This window comes from Nycticebus coucang, chromosome 9, assembly GCF_027406575.1.
Source record: "Nycticebus coucang isolate mNycCou1 chromosome 9, mNycCou1.pri, whole genome shotgun sequence".
Lineage (NCBI taxonomy): Eukaryota > Metazoa > Chordata > Mammalia > Primates > Lorisidae > Nycticebus > Nycticebus coucang.
The window spans coordinates 2,299,984-2,317,684 of record NC_069788.1 but is presented as its reverse complement, the minus strand read 5'-3'; the positions used below and the strand labels follow the sequence as shown (position 1 = coordinate 2,317,684).

General features: G+C 40.1%; 1 protein-coding gene across 4 annotated transcripts in view; it reads left to right on the top strand.

Annotated features, from left to right (window-relative positions):
- Positions 1-17,701, top strand: part of DOP1A (DOP1 leucine zipper like protein A) — a 128,127-nt gene that overhangs the window by 88,161 nt on the left and 22,265 nt on the right. For all 4 annotated transcript variants that reach the window (XM_053601252.1, XM_053601255.1, XM_053601253.1 and 1 more), the window contains 2 exons: positions 15,611-15,745; positions 17,456-17,511. In XM_053601252.1, coding sequence (XP_053457227.1) covers positions 15,611-15,745; positions 17,456-17,511 — 191 coding nt within the window. The remainder of the gene's footprint in view (positions 1-15,610; positions 15,746-17,455; positions 17,512-17,701) is intronic.

The following is a 17,701-nucleotide window of genomic DNA, read 5'->3' as shown; positions in this document are numbered from 1 at the left end:
TAGTGGCTGGCTGTGGGGGCATTGACCTTCCTTTGACTCGTCATGACACATCTGCTTACTGGAGGGAGCAGGGAGCAGGACCTCAGCTCTGTGGGGTCACCAGTGACTGGGCCATTAAAGAGGACCAAAGTGGAGAAAGAGACGCAGCCCTCTGTTCCAACTCTGTTACTGGATGGGCCTTTCTGACTCCACAGAGCATTGGAGCAAGCCAAATTTGAGCAGTAGACCTCCACCATCTAGTTGCTGGAGACTTTCCCAACTCTCCCACTTGAGAGTTCATCCTGACTGGGTCAATTGGTTTGGAACTCCTAACCTGGGCCAATCACCCAAGGACCCTCTCCGTGGTACCTGGTTGTGTGGTAATGGGAAGGGTTGATTTTCCTCTTCCAGTTATTGTCCGTGGAAGGGTGGGGTGTCTTAGTTGATTGTATTTATCCACAGTTAAGACTTCACCAGAGTCACTGATCCACTATGATCAGACAATAACCAGCTGAATATAAGACAGAGCCACCTAACCCCACCACACCAAACAGGTTTCCTCAGCCTCAGACTATAATATTGTACAGGTCCTTTGCAAAGGTATAGGAGGAAAAGCTGCAGTCATCAGTCCCAGATCCTTGGCAAAAGGCTGGTTAACCACAACTCCAGGATCTCCCAATCCAATTTCACCTTACCAGCCCATCTAGCCAACAATGAAAAACAATCATGAGGTAGAATCAGTGCAAAAACTCTGACAACATGAGTAATCAGAATAGATCAACTCCCCCAAGGAACAATATGGCAGACACAGCACAAGATCCCATTCATAAACAAATAGCTGAGATGTCAGAAATCAAGTTCAGAATTTGGATGGCAAATAAGATCAACAGAATGAAGGTGAAGATGGAATTAGAATTTCAAGGAGTAATTCAAAAGATGTCTCAAGAATTCAATGAATTCAAAGATAAAATCCCCAAAGATTTTTGACACATTGAGGCAATAACTTGCAGCCCTCAAAGATCTGAGAAATACAGTAGAATCCCTCAGTAACAGAATGAAGCAGGCAGAAGAAAGGATCTCTGACATTGAAGACAAAGCTATTCAACGCTCCCAAACTCTCAAAGAGGGGAAAAAAGTGGAGAACAAAAACAGATCATTCTCTCAGAGAGCTCTGGGATAATTCAAAGAGATCTAATATTTGCCTTATAGGAATTCCTGAAGGTGATGAGGTTGCTGCAAAGGAAACAGATGCTTTACTTCATGAACTAATCAAAGAGAATTTTCCAGACATGCCAAGAGATTCTGAAATTCAGATAGCAGACAGTTTCAGAACACCGGCACGACTCAATCCAAATAAAAATTCTCATAGACACATTATAATTAGCTTTGTCAAAGTTAATGTGAAGGAGAAAATTCTGCAAGCAGACAAATGTAAGAAAACCATAACCTACAAGGGGAACAAAATTAGAATGACTACAGATCTCTCTGCTGAAAACTTTCAAGCTAGACAAAGGTGGTCATAGACCTTTAATCTCCTTAAACAAAATAACTTTCAACACAAGATCCTATATCCAGCTAAACTTGAGTTTCATTTATGATGGAGAAATTAAATACTTTAGTGACATGCACATGTTGAAGAAATTTGCCGTAATTAAACCAGCTCTTCAGGATATTCTCAGACTTATCCTCCATAATGGACAGCACAATCCTCCACCACCAAAGTAAATTCACTCAGAAACTTTTGATCAAATTCCAATTTCCACAGTGGTGAAAGGATTAAAAATGTCCACTGGACTTTTAAAAGTTTTGATACCCAAAATACCATCTGGCTTATCAACACTCTCAATGTGAATGGCTTAAAATTGCCCTCTAAAGAAACACAGGATGGCTGACTGGATACAAAAACTGAGGCCATACATCTGCTACATTCAAGAATCTCACCTTATCTTAAAAGATAAACATAGACTCAGGGATGGTCAGCTATAATTTAGGCAAATGGAAATCAGAAAAAAGCAGGTGTTGGCATTTTATTCACAGATACAATAGGCTTTAAACCAACAAAAGTAAGGAAAGATAAGGATGGTCACTTCATATTTTTTTTTAAGTGAACAAAGTGTCTTTTATTTGTGACATACAAATACAACCAATGCAAAGAGATCACTTTTTCCCTTTGATTCCAATGATAACTTGCTGAAGAAAAAAATACATCAAGAAGTTTATCTTTGAAGTTCACCCTAAAAACATCAGAATGTGTTAAAAAGAACCATACATGTGTTCTATACACATTTGAGACAACAAAAATAACCTCAAGTAGGGTGTAAACAACTAAAATTTTTAAACTCTTAAAAAAATATTTTAACATGCCCCAAACAAAAACAAACAAAAAAGCTAGTACAAAAAAGGTCTGCTACATTTCTCAAAACCAAGACCTAGGGAAGTGAAGAAAAACTGATGTTTTAGAAATTAATGGGCTGAACAACAGCGGAGTGATCTTCTGGTCTCAAACAAACCTATCCTGCCACAGCCCAGACCTCTTGAGGAGCCTTGGAGATGTGGCATACTGAGGCTGGCATGAGCAGGGCATGGCACCAAGTACCTATAGGCTTGGTGCCAAGTGTCTAATCACTGGAAAGAGACAACATACACTGAATTTACCTTACGTGGGATCTACATTAGGGGTTCCTTCAGGTCCCCGTTGAGTGGGAGGTATCAGAAATCCATGATCTAAGACAATAAATATTTATCATTCTGTGTCCTTTGACAGAGACAAGAGGAAAACATCTTCCTAAACATGCTTCTGTTGTTTCATGGTTCTTAGGAGTCGTCTACCAATACCCTCCAGCAAGGTCAACTCTCTCCTGGGGTAAAACTTCCTGTGAGTCAGCAGGGTTGGGCAGAGGCAGGCTACGCCAGTGTAAAGCCATGAGGCCCTCTCCAAGGAGCACCAACCCCACTGCTGGTGGGGTCCAGAGTAGCGCAGAGTGCTCAGCAGAGGGCTGGGGTGGGCAAAGGAGGCCTAGCAAGCACAGGCCCCTGCACAAGCAGGAATATGGGTGAAAAGCAAGGATCACCCTGGGGAGATCTGCCAAGACAGATTGCCTCACTTTATATTTGTTAAGGGCAATACTCAACATGATGAGATTTCAATTATCAACATTTATGCACCCAACCAGAATGCGCTTCAATTTATAAAAGAGACTCTAACATACACGAGCAACTTGATTTCCTCCAGTACCATAATTGTCAGAGATTTTAACACTCCTTTGGCAGTGTTGTGTAGATCTTCCAAAAAGAAGCTAACCGAAGAAATGTTAGACTTAAACTTAACCATTCAAATTTGCATCTAACAGACATCTACAGAACATTTCATCCTAACAAAACTGAATACACGTTCTTTTTGTGGATCATCCTTCAAAATTGATAACATCTTAGGATAAGCCCATGGATCATCCTCCAAAATTGATCACATCTTAGGTGACAAGTGTAACCACAGCAAATTTAAAAGAATAGAAATCATTCCGTGTATTTTCTCAGACCATCATGGAATAAAAGTTGAACTCAGTAACAACAGGAATCTGCATACTCATACAAAAACATGGAAACTAAATAAACCTCATGCTGCATGACAGCTGGGTCCTAGATGAGATGAAGAAGGAAATTACCAAATTTTGGGAACAAAACGATAATGAAGACACAAACTATCAGAACCTCTTGGATACTGCAAAGGCAGTCCTAAAAGGGAAATTTATGGCATAGCAAGCCTTCCTCAAAAGAACGGAAAGAGAGGAAGTCAACAACTTAATGGGACATCTCAAGCAATTGGAAAAGGAAGAACATTCCAACCCTAAACCCAGCAGAAGAAAAGAAATAACTAAAATTAGAGCAGAATTAAATGAAATTGAAAACAAAAGAATCATACAACAGATCAACCTATCAAAGAGTTGGTTGTTTGAAAAGGTCAATAAAATAGATAAACCTTTGACTAACCTAACTAGAAGCAGAAGAGTAAAATCCCTAATTTCATCAATCAGAAATGATAAAGGCCAAATAACAGACTTCTCAGAAATTCAACAAATCCTTAAGGAATATTACATAAAACTCTATTCTCAGAAGTATGAGCGTCTGAAGTAAATAGCTCAATACTTGGAAACATGCCACCCTCCTAGACTTAGCCGGAAATAAGTGGAAATGTTGAACAAGCCTATAACAAGTTCTGAAATTGCATCAACTATAAGAAATCTACCCAAAAAGAAAAGCCCCGGACCAGATGGCTTGACATCAGAATTCTAGCAAACCTTTAAAGAGGAACTAGTACCTATATTACTAGCCTTTTTCAAAACAAAGAAAAAGAAGGAATACTCCCCAACACATTCTATAAAGCAAATATCACCCTGATACCCAAACCAGGAAAAGACCAAACAACAAAATTATAGACCAATATCTCTAATGAATATTGATGCAAAAATATTCAATAAGATCCTAACAAACAGAATCCAACAACACATCAAACTAATTATACATCACGACCAGGTGGGTTTCATCCCAGGATCCCAAGGATGGTTCAATATACATAAATCCATAAATATAATATATCACATAAAATAAAAAACAAAGATCATATGATTCTCTCAATTGATGCAGAAAAAGCTTTTGATAATACCCAGCATCCTTTCTTGATCAGAATACTTAAGAAAATAGTTATAGAAGGAACATTTCTTAAACTAATAGAGGCCATCTACAGCAAACCCACAGCCAATATCATATTGAATGGAGTAAAATTGAAATCATTTCCACTCAGATCAGGAGCCAGGCAAGGAAGCCCACTGTCGCCACTGCTTATTAACATTGTAATGGAAGTCTTAGCCAGCACAATCAGGCAAGAGAAGGCAATCCAGGGGGTCTAAATAGGACCAGAGGAGATCAAACTGTCACTCTTTGCAGACAATATGATTATATATCTGGAAAACCCCAGGGAATCAACTACAAAACTCCTAGAAGTGATCAAGGAATACAGCAACGTCTCAGGATACGAAATTAACACTCCCAAATCTGTAGCCTTTATATATACCATCAATAATCAAGCAGAAAAAAGCAATCAAGAACTCTGTTCCCTTTATAATAGTGCCAAAGAAGATGAAATATTTGGGAGTGTATCTAACTAAGGACGTGAAAGATGTCTATAAAGAGAAAAACGAAACTCTGAGAAAAAATAGCTGAAGATGTTAATGGAAAAATATTCCATGCTCATAGCTGGGAAGAATCAACATTGTTAAAATGTCTGTACTACCTAAAGCAATCTACAGATTTAATGCGATCCCTACTAAAGCACCTCTGTCATACTTTAAAGACCTGGAAAAATTAGTACTTCGTTTTATATGGAAACTGAAAAAACCTCAAATAGCCAAGACATTACTCAGAAATAAAAACAAATTGGGAGGAATCATGCTTCCAGACTTCAAACTATATTATAAATCAATAGTGATCAAAACAAGCCTGGTACTGGCACAAAAATAGAGAGGTAGATATATTGAACAGAATTGAAGACCCAGAGGTGAACCCAGACAGTTAACGTCATTTGACTTTTGATAAGGCTATCAAAACTATAAATTGGGGGAAATATTCCCTATTCAACAAATGGTGCTGGGTGAATTGGCTACCCATAGAAGACTGAAACTGGACCACACCTTCTCCTCTAACATAAATTGACTCTCACTGGTTAAATTGACTCTCACTGGTTATACATGAAACTATAAAAATTCTTAGAGTGCAGGGGAAACACTTGAAAAAATTGGCCTGGGAGAATACTTTACGAGGAGGACTTCCGGGCAATTGAAACAACATCAAAAATGTATTACTGGGATCTGATCAAATTAAAAAGCTTCTGCATGGCCAAGAACACACTAAGTAAAGCAAATAGACAGCCCTCAGAATGGGAGAGGGTTTTTGCAAGTTATATTTCCAACAAAGGTCTAATAACCAGAATTCACAGAAAACATAAACTTATTACTGAGAAAAAAACAAGTGATCCCATTTCATTATGGGCAAGAGACATGAACAGAAGCTTCTCTGAAGAAGACAGGTGCATAGTCTACAGACACATGAAAAAGTGCTCATTATGTTTAATCATCAGAGAAATGCAAACTAAAACCACTCTGAGATATCATCTAACTCCAGTAAGAGTAGCCCACATCACAAAATCTCAAAACTACAGATGTTGGTGTGGATGTGAAGAAAAGGGAACGCTTCTGCACTGCTCGTGGGAATGCAAGCTGGTAGTTCCTTTTGTAAGGAAGTTTGGAGAACACTCAGGGATCTAAATGTAGATCTGCTGTTTGATCCTGCAATTCCTCTTCTAGGTGTGTATATCCAAAGGACCAAAAATTGTTTGGCAATAAAGATATTTGCACCAGATTGTTCATTGCAGCTCAATTCATAATTGCCAGGTCATGGAAGAAGCCCAAGTGCCCATTGACCCATGAATGGATTAATAAATTGTGGTATATGTATACCATGGAATACTGTGCAGTATTAAAAAAAATGGAGACTTTACCTCTTTTATGTTTACCTGGATGGAGCTGGAAAATATTCTTCTTAGTAAAGTATCTCAGGAATGGAAAAAAAAAAAATCCAATGTACTCAGTACTACTGTAAAACTAATTTATAATCGCTCACACTTTCATATGAGAGATGAAACACAACTATAGCCTAGGATGAATAAGGGAAGGGGAGGGAGAGTGGAAGGGAGGTGGGTGGGTCGACAGAGGGAGGGTTAGTTGGGGGACCATACCTACAGAGCATATTGCAAGTACAAGTTGTATCTATCAGGTATAGAACACAAATGTCTTAATGCTGTAATTTGATAAATGAGGTTAAGGCTATGTTGATTAGTAGGATGTAAGCACTCCAATTTGTACAAATAATCAACACATTGAGTACTATAATAGCACAAATGTATTTATGATCTATGTACAAATGACTTAATTAAAAACAAATAAAAAAAGAAAAAGTCAAACGATGCAGGTAACAGAAGAAAATGTCAATGATAATAGTAAGGTCCTTCAAGGGATAAAGCCATAGGAAGAGAAGATTATGAGAAGGACTATTACAAAAATTTCTCATGTTCTTGGATATTAAAAATTCTGTAGTAGGTCCGCGGATCAAGATGGTGGACCAGAAGGATCTTTCAACTAAGCTCTCCTAGAAAAACTGGAGAAAAAGAGAGAACCCAGCCATGCCTGGCTTGGGGATCTTACCCAGAGTTATAGCTCAGGGAGCACAACGAGAAGGTGGTTTGCTAGATACAGCATATGATCCAGAGTGGTGGAAATCTGATGAATTAGGCAAGTGATTGTGACCAGCTGGGAACGTCTCGCCTCCCGCCCCAAAACAGGCTGGGATGGGAGGACGCCTTTCTGGAGTTTTTGGTTCTTGCAGGAAGCTGTGCGTTGCTTGGGAAGCTGTGCATTGCGTGGAAAGCTTGGGAAAGTGGCAGAGTTGAACAGTATACAGCAACCAGATTTGAATTCTGGTTGCAGCGAATTTGGCATTGGTTTGGTGGCTGGTAACGCATCCATACTGAGGTCTCCATGGCCAGGGGGCTGCCACTGTGGAAAGGTCGGGAGAAGGTTGTGGCAGGGGCCTAAGCATGGCCATCTTAATTCTACCTGCTGGGATCAGAATTCCACTCTTGGGACAGGGTGAGGAGTATTTACAACTCACAGGAACTGGAGCCAAGGGACACTGTGAGATCTGCCCTTGAAGGATTCTTGTGAGCTTTAAAATCCCAACCCAGCAGGGTCTGAATGCTGAGGAAAGAATTAGGTGATCACTGAGGGCAACTAAGTTAGGAATAAAGACCATAGAGGTTGCTGGCTGGGTTCTATGTCTCCTAAAAAAACATAGCACCACCTGGTATCCCAGTAACATATTGCACCATATTGTCATCAACAGCAAGGACTTCTGTTTGAAACAAAGGAGGCAGTGAGAAGGAACAAGGAGGACAAGGGGGGTGAACAAGAAGAAAACACATAAGGAGGCGGCGCCTGTGGTTCAGTGAGTAGGGCGCCAGCCCCATATGCCGAGGGTGGCAGGTTCAAACCCGGCCCCAGCCAAACTGCAACAAAAAAATAGCCGGGCGTTGTGGCAGGCGCCTGTAGTCCCAGCTGCTCAGGAGGCTGAGGCAAGAGAATCGCGTAAGCCCAAGAGTTAGAGTTTGCTGTGAGCCGTGTGATGCCACGGCACTCTACCCGAGGGCAGTACAGTGAGACTCTGTCTCTACAAAAAAAAAAAAAAACACATAAGGAGGAATCAACGAAAAATTCAAGCAACATGAAAAAACTAAACAGAGGAATTCCCCCAAGGGACCACAAGGCAGCTACTGCAAAAGATTCCACCTATGAAGAATTAATGGTTTTGATTGAAAGGGGATTTAAAAATGGATGATAAATACAATAAAGGACATGGATGAGAAAATGGAAAGACAAAACCAAAAGTCAGAGGAGAGACATGTAGAATATAGAAAGCATATGGCGGAGCTTAAGAAAATGAAGGAGACAATCATGGAATGTAAAGATGCAGTAGAAAATATCAAAAATAGGTTCAACCATGGAGAAAAAAGAACCTTAGAGCTAGAGGATAAAGTTTTTGAGTTAACCCAGGTAGTTAAAGAGGCAGAAAAGAAGAGAAAGAAAGTAGAACAGATGATTAGAGAAGTATAAGACTCCATGAAGCATTCAAACATCATTCACCTTCAACATTCTTAAACAAACAATTTCCAGCCCAGAATTCTGTATCCTAAGCTTCAAAATTGATGGAGAAGTCAAATCTTTTGCAGGTATACAAGCACTAAGGAAATTTGCCACAACAAGACCAGCTCTACAGGAAATACTTAGACCTGTTCTCAGCATTGACTACCACAATGCACCACCAGGAAAGTAAACACTCAGAAGCTAAAGGTCAAAACTTAGCTTCCGCAGTGGTTCAAGGATAAAACTACACAACGGATTTTCTCAAAATAAGGAGAATAGAGAACTTCACCACACTTTTCAGTTCTCTTAGTAAATATCAGTAGACTGAATTTATCACTGAAGAGACACAGGCTGACTGGATTAAAAAGCACAAGCCATCCATATGCTGTCTTTAGGAGACACACCTAGCCTTACAGCACAAATCAAGACTCTGGATTAAGGGATGGAAAACAGTATTTCAAGCAAATGGAAATCAAAAGAAAGGAAGAGTTGCAATCTTATTTTCAGATACAAACTTATTTAAAGCAACTAAATTTAAGAAAGACAGAGATAGACCCTTTATACTGGTCAAAGGAACAAAACAACAAGAAGACATTTCACTTTTCTTTCTTTTTTTTTAGCATTCACTTTTTTTTATTAAATCATAGCTGTGTACATTAATACAATCATGGGGTACAATGTGCTGGTTTTATATACAATTTGAAATATTTTCGTCAAACTGGTTAACATAGCCTTCATGGCATTTTCTTAGCTATTGTGTTAAGACATTTATATTCTACATTTATTAAGTTTCACATGTACCCTTGTAAGATGCACCGTAGGTGTGGTCCTGCAAATTACCCTCCCTACACCTGTCTTCCCCACTCCCCACCCCTCCCTTTCCCCATATTCTTGGGCTATAATTGGGTTATAGCTTTCATGTGAAAGCTATAAATTAGTTTCAGAGTAAGGCTGAGTACATTGGATACTTTTTCTTCCATTCTTGAGATACCTTGCTAAGAAGAATATGTTCCAGCTCCATCCATGTAAACATGAAAGAGATAAAGTCTCCATCTTTCTTTAAGGCTGCATAATATTCCATGGTGTACATATACGACAATTTTTTAATCCATTTGTGGTTGATGGGCACTGGGGCTTCTTCCATGACTTAGCAAGTATGAAGGGGGCTGCACAAGGGGGCTGGTACAAATATCTTTGTTATAGTGTGATTTTTGGTCTTCTGGATATATACCTAGGAGGAATTGTAGGACCAAATGGCAGGTCTATTTTTAGATCTCTAAGTGTTCTCCAAACATCTCTCCAAAAGGAATGTATTAGTTTGCATTTCTACCAGAAGTGTAGAAGCGTCCCCTTTTCTCCACATTCATGCCAACATCTCTGGTCTTGGGATTTTGTAATATGGGCTAATCTTACTGGAGTTAGATGATATCTCAAAGTAGTTTTGATTTGCATTTCTCTGATGATTAAGGATGATGAGCATGTTTTCACATGTCTGTAGGCCATGCACCTGTCTTCTTCCGAGAAGTTTCTCTTCAAGTCCCTTGCCCACCCTGAGCTGGGATCACTTATTCTTTTGTTGCTAATACGTTTGAGTTCTCTATGGATTCTCATTATTAAACCTTTGTCAGAGACATAATCTGCAAATGTCTTCTCCCATTCTGAGGGCTGTCTGCTTGCTTTACTTACTGTGTTCTTGGCTGTGTAGAAGGTTTTTAGTTTGATCGGGTCCCAGTGGTGTATTTTTGATGCTGCTTCAATTGCCTGGGGTGGTCCTCCTCATAAAATATTTGCCCAGGTTGATTTTGACATTTCACTTTTAAATATGTATGCACCCAACTTAAATGCTCCCAGATTTATGGAACAGACCTTGCTGAGTCTGAGCAATATGGCATCCCATAACACCAGAATGGTCAGGAATTTTAATACACCTCTGACAGAACTGGACAGATCCTGTAAACAGAAACTAAACAAAGATACAAAGGACTTAAGTGTGATCCTAAAACAAATGGGATTAATAGATATATACAGAACACACCATCCCAAAGTTAAGGAATATAAATTTTTCTCATCAGCCCATAGTATATACTTCAAAATCAACCACATGCTGGGATACGAATCAAACCTCAGAATAATTAAAAGAATAGAAATTATAAATTGTATCTTCTCAGACCACAACACAATAAAGGTGGAACTCAACTCCAACAAAAACTTTCATTTAGCCGGCACCTGTGGCTCAAGGAGTAGGGTGCCGACCCCACATGTCAGAGGTGGTGGGTTCAAACCAGGCCCCAGCCAAAAAAGCTGCAATAACAACAACAGCAACAACAAAAAAGTTTATTCCCACACAAAAATTTGGAAGTTGAGCAACTTTATGCTGAATGATAGTTGGGTTCAAGAAGGGATAAAAGAGTAAATCATTAAATTCGAAAAACATTACAACAATGAAGACACAAGTTATCAAAACCCTTGAGATATAGCAAAAACAGTCTTAAGAGGGAAATTTATTGCATTAGATGCCTACATTCGAAAAACAGATAAAGAGCTCATGAACCATCTTATGGAATTGGAAAAAGAAGAACACTCTAATCTCCAACCCACCAGAAGGAAAGAAATAACCAAAATTAAAACAGAAATGAATGAAATTGAAAACAAAGAGTCATCCAGAAAATTAACAAATGAAAAGTTGGTTTTTCAAAAAAGTAAATACAATCAATAAACCTTTGGCCAGATTAACTAGAAACAGAAAAGTAAAATCTCTAATAACCTCAATCAGAAATGATAAAGGAGAAATAACAGATGCCACAAAGATACAAGAAATCATCTCTGCGTACTACAAGAAACTCTATGCCCAGAAATTTGACAATGTGGTGGAAATGGATCAATACCTGGAATCACACCCTCTCCCTAGACTTAATCAAGAAAAATAGATCTCTTGAACACACTGATTTCTAGAACTGAGATCAAAGAAACAATAAAAAGTCTCCCAACAAAAAAAGCCCTGGTCCAGATAGCTTCTCATCAGCATTCTATCAAACCTTCAAAGAAGAGCTTATACCCATACTGCAGAAATTATTCCAAAAAATTGAGAAGGAAAGACTCTCCCCTGACACATTCTACATAGCAAACATCACCTTGATACCAAAACCAGGAAAAGACCCAACTAAAATGGAGATTTTCTGACCAATCTCACTAATGAATATAGATGCAAAAATTCTCAACACAATTCTAGCCAATAGGTTACAGCTACACATTAAAAAAAAAACATGCATCACAATCAAGTAGGTTTCATCCCAGGAATCCAAGGCTGGTTTAACATACACAAGTCCATAAATGTAATATACCATATCAACAGAAGCAAAAACAAAAACCATATAATCATCTCAATAGATACAGAAAATGCATTTGATAAAATTCTGCATCCTTTAAGAATATAGGCATAGGTGACACATTTCTGAATCCGATCAAAGCTATCTACGTTAAACCCAAAACTAATATTGTACTGAATGAAGTAAAACTGAAAGCTTTTCCAATTAGAACTGGAACGTGATAAGGTTGTCTTTTCTCACCACTACTATTTAACATAGTACTGGAAGTTCTAGCCAATGCAATCAGGCAAGGGAAGGATAACTAGACAAGAACATACACTGGTGGGAAAAATCGCTATTCAATAAACAGTGCTCAAAAAACTGCATAAACACATGTAAAATACTGAAACTGGACCCGGACCTCTCACCACTGACAAAAATTGATTCAAGATGGAGAAAAGATTTAAATCTAAGGTATGAAACAATAAAAATCCTCTAAGAAAGTGTGGGGAAAGCACTTGAAGATATTGACCTGGGGAAAGATTTTATGGAAATTATTTCCATGGCAATTGCCACGACAACAAAACTAAACAAATGGGACTTAATTAAACTTAAAAGCTAAGGAAACAATAACCAAAGCAAACAGACAACCTTCAGAATGGGAAAAGATATTTGCATATTATGAATCAGACAAAAACTCAATAACTAGGATCTATAGAAAACTCAGTCAACAAAAAAAGACCCAACAATCCTATATATCACTGGGCAAGAGACATGAATGGAACTTTTTCTCTAACAAAGACAGACGATTAACAAAGATATGAAAAAATGCTCATAATCTCTAATGATCACAAAAATGCAAATCAAAACTACCCTGAGATATCACCTAACCCCAGGGAGGATGACACACATCACAAAGTCTCAAAGCTATAGATGCTGGCGTGGATGTGGAGAGATGGGAACACGTTTATACTGCTGGTGGGACTGCAAACTAATACAACCTTTTTGGAAGGAAGTATTGAGAACCCTCAAAGAACTCAAGCTAGACCTCCCATTTGATCCTGCAATCCCATTACTGGGCATCTACCCAGAAGGAAACAAATTCTTTGACCATAAGGACAGTTGCACTAGACTGTTTATCGCACCTCAATTTACAATCGCCAAAATGTGGAAATGGCCTAAACGCCCACTAACCCAGGAATGGATTAACGCGCTGTGGTATATGTATACCATGGAATACTATTCAGCCACTAAAAAGGGTGGAGACTTTACATCTTTCATATTAACCTGGATGGAGATGGAACACATTCTTTTTGTAAAGCATCACATGAATGGGAAAGGAAGAATCCAATGTACTCTATTCTAATATGAAGGCAGCAGATGCTAATATAAGGGGTAGGTAGGGGAATGACCAAGTGAGGGGGGTGTCATAGTGTATGGCACACCTCTTCGGGGCGGAACACAATTATAAGAGGGACTTTATCTAACAAATGCAATCAGTGTAACCTAATTCTTTGTGCCCTCAATGAATTTCAAACCACTAAATCAGAACTCCATAAATGCATCAATGTACACAGTTATGATTTAATAAAAATATAAAAAAGAGCATCCCAAACAATAAAAAAAAATACAACCAACCTAAGAGGCCAGGAAGAGCTGGAAGAGCTGGAAGGATAATCAGGAAAGCACAATAAATATTAAATCCTATTTGCCGTAAAATCAAGAAAAAATTCTGTAGCAAAAACAAGATCAGGGGCGGCGCCTGTGGCTCAAAGGAGTAGGGCGCCAGCCCCATATGCTGAAGGTGGCGGGTTCAAACCCAGCCCTGGCCAGAAACTGCAAACAAAAAAAAAATCAGTTGGAGAGTTAGAACAGAAAGTGGATCAATGTCAGAAGTGGACAGTAAATGGAAAATAAGAGAAAAGAGATAAGAATAATAAAGAGTTGATACTGGAAGCCCAATATCTTTTTGTAGAGAGAAAGAAAACATAAAAGTGAAACGAGAAAAATATCCAAGAAGCAGTCCCATAATATTTCTGAGAAACAGAGGAAGTACATTCTAGACTGTGCCCAGCGTGGTGAGACACGATCTACAGCAAGACTGGCATCTAATTTCAGAACATGCTTGAGATCCTGAAATCTTCTAAAGGAAGAAAATGGGTCACATTCATAAGAATCCTGTTAAGATTTGTCAAAGCAACACTGGAAATGTCAAAGGGAGGGCGGTCTCAGCCTATAATTCTGCCAAACTGTCTCTCAAGACATTTTCAGCCATGCATTGTATCAAAAAGAATTGGCATCAGTTCACTTTTTTCTCAGCTACTAAAAGATACATTTCCACCACAGGAAGAGCAGACCAAGACAGAAACAGACTCAGGTCTCGGGAGGAGAGACTCCAACATGGAGAGTGGGGGACGGTTGCTCTGGGCAAGGGTGACTCTGAATAGCAAGCCTGGAGAGTGCCCATCTAGAGTAGAATTGAAGGTATTTTATAGAAGTGACCCAATAAAGGAAAAATAGACAAAAAGAAGAGGAGGAAAAGGTACATGATCAGCTACCTGAGGTCTTAGAGTGTCTAGTTAGAGATTTAGGATGAGTCTGTGGTGGATGCAGAGAGCAATGAAGATTGCCGTCCACTCACTCCAGGGGAGGGAGGAGCCCCACCAGGAGAGCAGAGACCGTGCACCACGCAGCTCCACAGACAGCCGTCCACTCACTCCAGGGGAGGGAGGAGCCCCACCAGGAGAGCAGAGACCGTGCACCACGCAGCTCCACAGACAGCCGTCCACTCACTCCAGGGGAGGGAGGAGCCCCACCAGGAGAGCAGAGACCGTGCACCACGCAGTTCCACAGACAGCCGTCCACTCACTCCAGGGGAGGGAGGAGCCCCACCAGGAGAGCAGAGACCGTGCACCACGCAGCTCCACAGACAGCCGTCCACTCACTCCAGGGGAGGGAGGAGCCCCACCAGGAGAGCAGAGACCGTGCACCACGCAGCTCCACAGACAGCCGTCCACTCACTCCAGGGGAGGGAGGAGCCCCACCAGGAGAGCAGAGACCGTGCACCACGCAGCTCCACAGACAGCCGTCCACTCACTCCAGGGGAGGGAGGAGCCCACCAGGAGAGGGTGTGATGACAGTGCTACACCACACAGCACTGCACCGTCGCTGGATAGTGATGTCAGGAGGACAGGGATCAAAGTGAAGTGTAAATGAATAGATGATATTGAGAATAGGAAAAAATCCTGCAATGTGAAAAAAACAGTGTACGTTATTTAGAAATAATGGCAAAGAAGTAAAAGAGTTGAGCATGGTTGTGGAACGTGGGAAAGGAAAAGGCAAGGTGGTACTTTTTTCTTCATTGCTCATTGCCCTGGTTTTCTGAGATGATGTACATATTGATTTTATTGATTTATGATATACACATATTGATTATTTATTAAAAGAATAAATTTTATGTACAGTAGCCAAGGGACTTAAAAAGGCTTTTATACATGTATTAAGAAAAGGCCATAGTCTGTTAATCTGGCAACTTCTCTCAAAAGTCTCCCACGTGTAAACACAGCACTGTGCCCCCAGGTCATCCCTGCAGCCAGCACTGAGCAGCTCCTGCTGGTGGAGCTGGTCCGGGCCATCAGTGTCATGAGAGCAGAGACCGTCATCCAGACAGTGAAGGAAGTCCTGAAGCAGCCCCCAGCCATTGCCAAGGACAAGGTGAGGAGAGGGTACCCTGTCCTTGTTTGCAGTTCTGTTTCAGAGAGGATGCTGGCGAGAAAACATTGTTTGTATAATAATGTCCTTTTAACTACAGTGCAGATTGCAGAGGCAAGTGCCGGTGGCCTCCACACTGTTTCTGTCAGGTTTTTAGTATCAACGGTGACTTGCTATGCTGGTCGTTCTCATAGCCGGGGAGACACTTAACGGTATCTGCCTGTGTGTGTCAGGGAGTCAGGAGCCACGTGACCAGCAGCTCAGGAGAGAGCTCTCTGGCCCTTGAGAAGAAGAATGTAGAAACCAGAGCTCAGGTCTGCCCAGCTCACTGGCTGCTGCTGTTCTTCACAGCTTTCTTATTGCTTTATGTTCAGAGTGAGTCTCTCAGTTCTGTGAACTCTCCAGATTTTGCTGGAGCCTCAGTTCTAGTCGGTGTCATTCCTGACCGTGTGTAGTGCTGTGCTGAGCAAGGGCTGCAGAAAATGAGGGCACAGTCCCTGCTCTTGCTTTTTACTAATTCAGCAGATGGAAAGGTCTACAAATCAGAAAAATTATGGGTTTCTCTGCTTTTTCTGTTCTTTAGACATTACCAAAAGGTCATATTTTCTAATATTTACCAACTACCAACATGAGACTCTGAGCCAAGCCAAAATAGACTACCCACATCCTTCAACAAATTACAGCAAATCTGAGAATATTAAAGTATTCTGTGACTTTTTTCCTTGAATTGTCAAAGAGAAAGGGGTGTTTGTTTCTCAGGACCCTATCCTTATTTCTGATGATTTCCTGCTCTTCTGGAAGCACCTGCAGAGCATTTGTCTTGGGACTAGTTTGCGCCTGAAAGCTCAGTTCACAGCATTTTGGAGTATCCCTCCAGGCGCTGGGCTGTGCGTGAGCACCGTGAAGATGGAGCAGAGCCGGGTCCACTCGGCCACTGCTCCAACTCACTTCTGAACCCATTACACAGACCTTGATTTTTCTTTATGTAGTAAAAGAGGAAACCTTCAAGGAAATAGTTGGGACTAAAAAAGAACTAATTGGTAAATATCAGTGGATGTAAATATCATTTTCTTGAGGGCAAGTGTTTTTATTACATTTTACACACAGCACTATCTTTAACTTAATGGCTTTAAGCTATTTTAAGCTGTTAGGAATTTAACCCAAATTTGAACAAACTACCCTAATTTAACAGATATATGTAATAAATAGACTTAAATATACATTTAATAAAAAATCTCAACCTAACTGTTAACACCAAGCATAAGGAACTTAAAAATAGTATTGGTGCTTATAGAATATGTGGGCCGTGTAAAAGTGACTGCTGGAGTGCCAGCTTCTCCATGTGCGGGAGAAACCCAGAGCCTTCCCACTCTTCCCAATACTTCCAACTCTTTACACAGCTTAAAATGTTATGAGGGTTCCCTGCTAAGTGAAGGGAGCTATATGATTTTTTATGACTAACTAGTATTTGATTTTGTTTTGTTTTCTTTTAATTTTTCTTGTTAAAAACTGGGAATAAGATACAGAGCACAGAGGCGCCTGTGGCTCAGTGGGTAGGGTGCCGGCCCCATATACCGAGGGTGGCGGGTTCAAACCCAGGCCTGGACAAACTGCAACAAACAAACCAAAAAAAAAGATACACAGTAGATGCAACGATGAATAAGCAAAGGCAGCGTTTTTCTACACTATAAAACTGATTTCTTTTGTTTATAGAAACATCTTTCTTTGGAAGTCTGCATGCTTCAGTTTTTCTATGCTTATATTCAAAGGTAAGATTACTGATGAGATCGTTCCTTACTGTGTTGGCAATGTGTGCAAATGAGGATGTATGGGAAGAAAGCACTTGAATTTTCTCAAGAAGTTGCTGCATTTATTTCCTCCCTAAAACTAAAAGAAAAAAATGCTAGAAACAGAGAAACATTGGCCATGAGTATGTCAGTACAAACCTTGGTGTCTGAC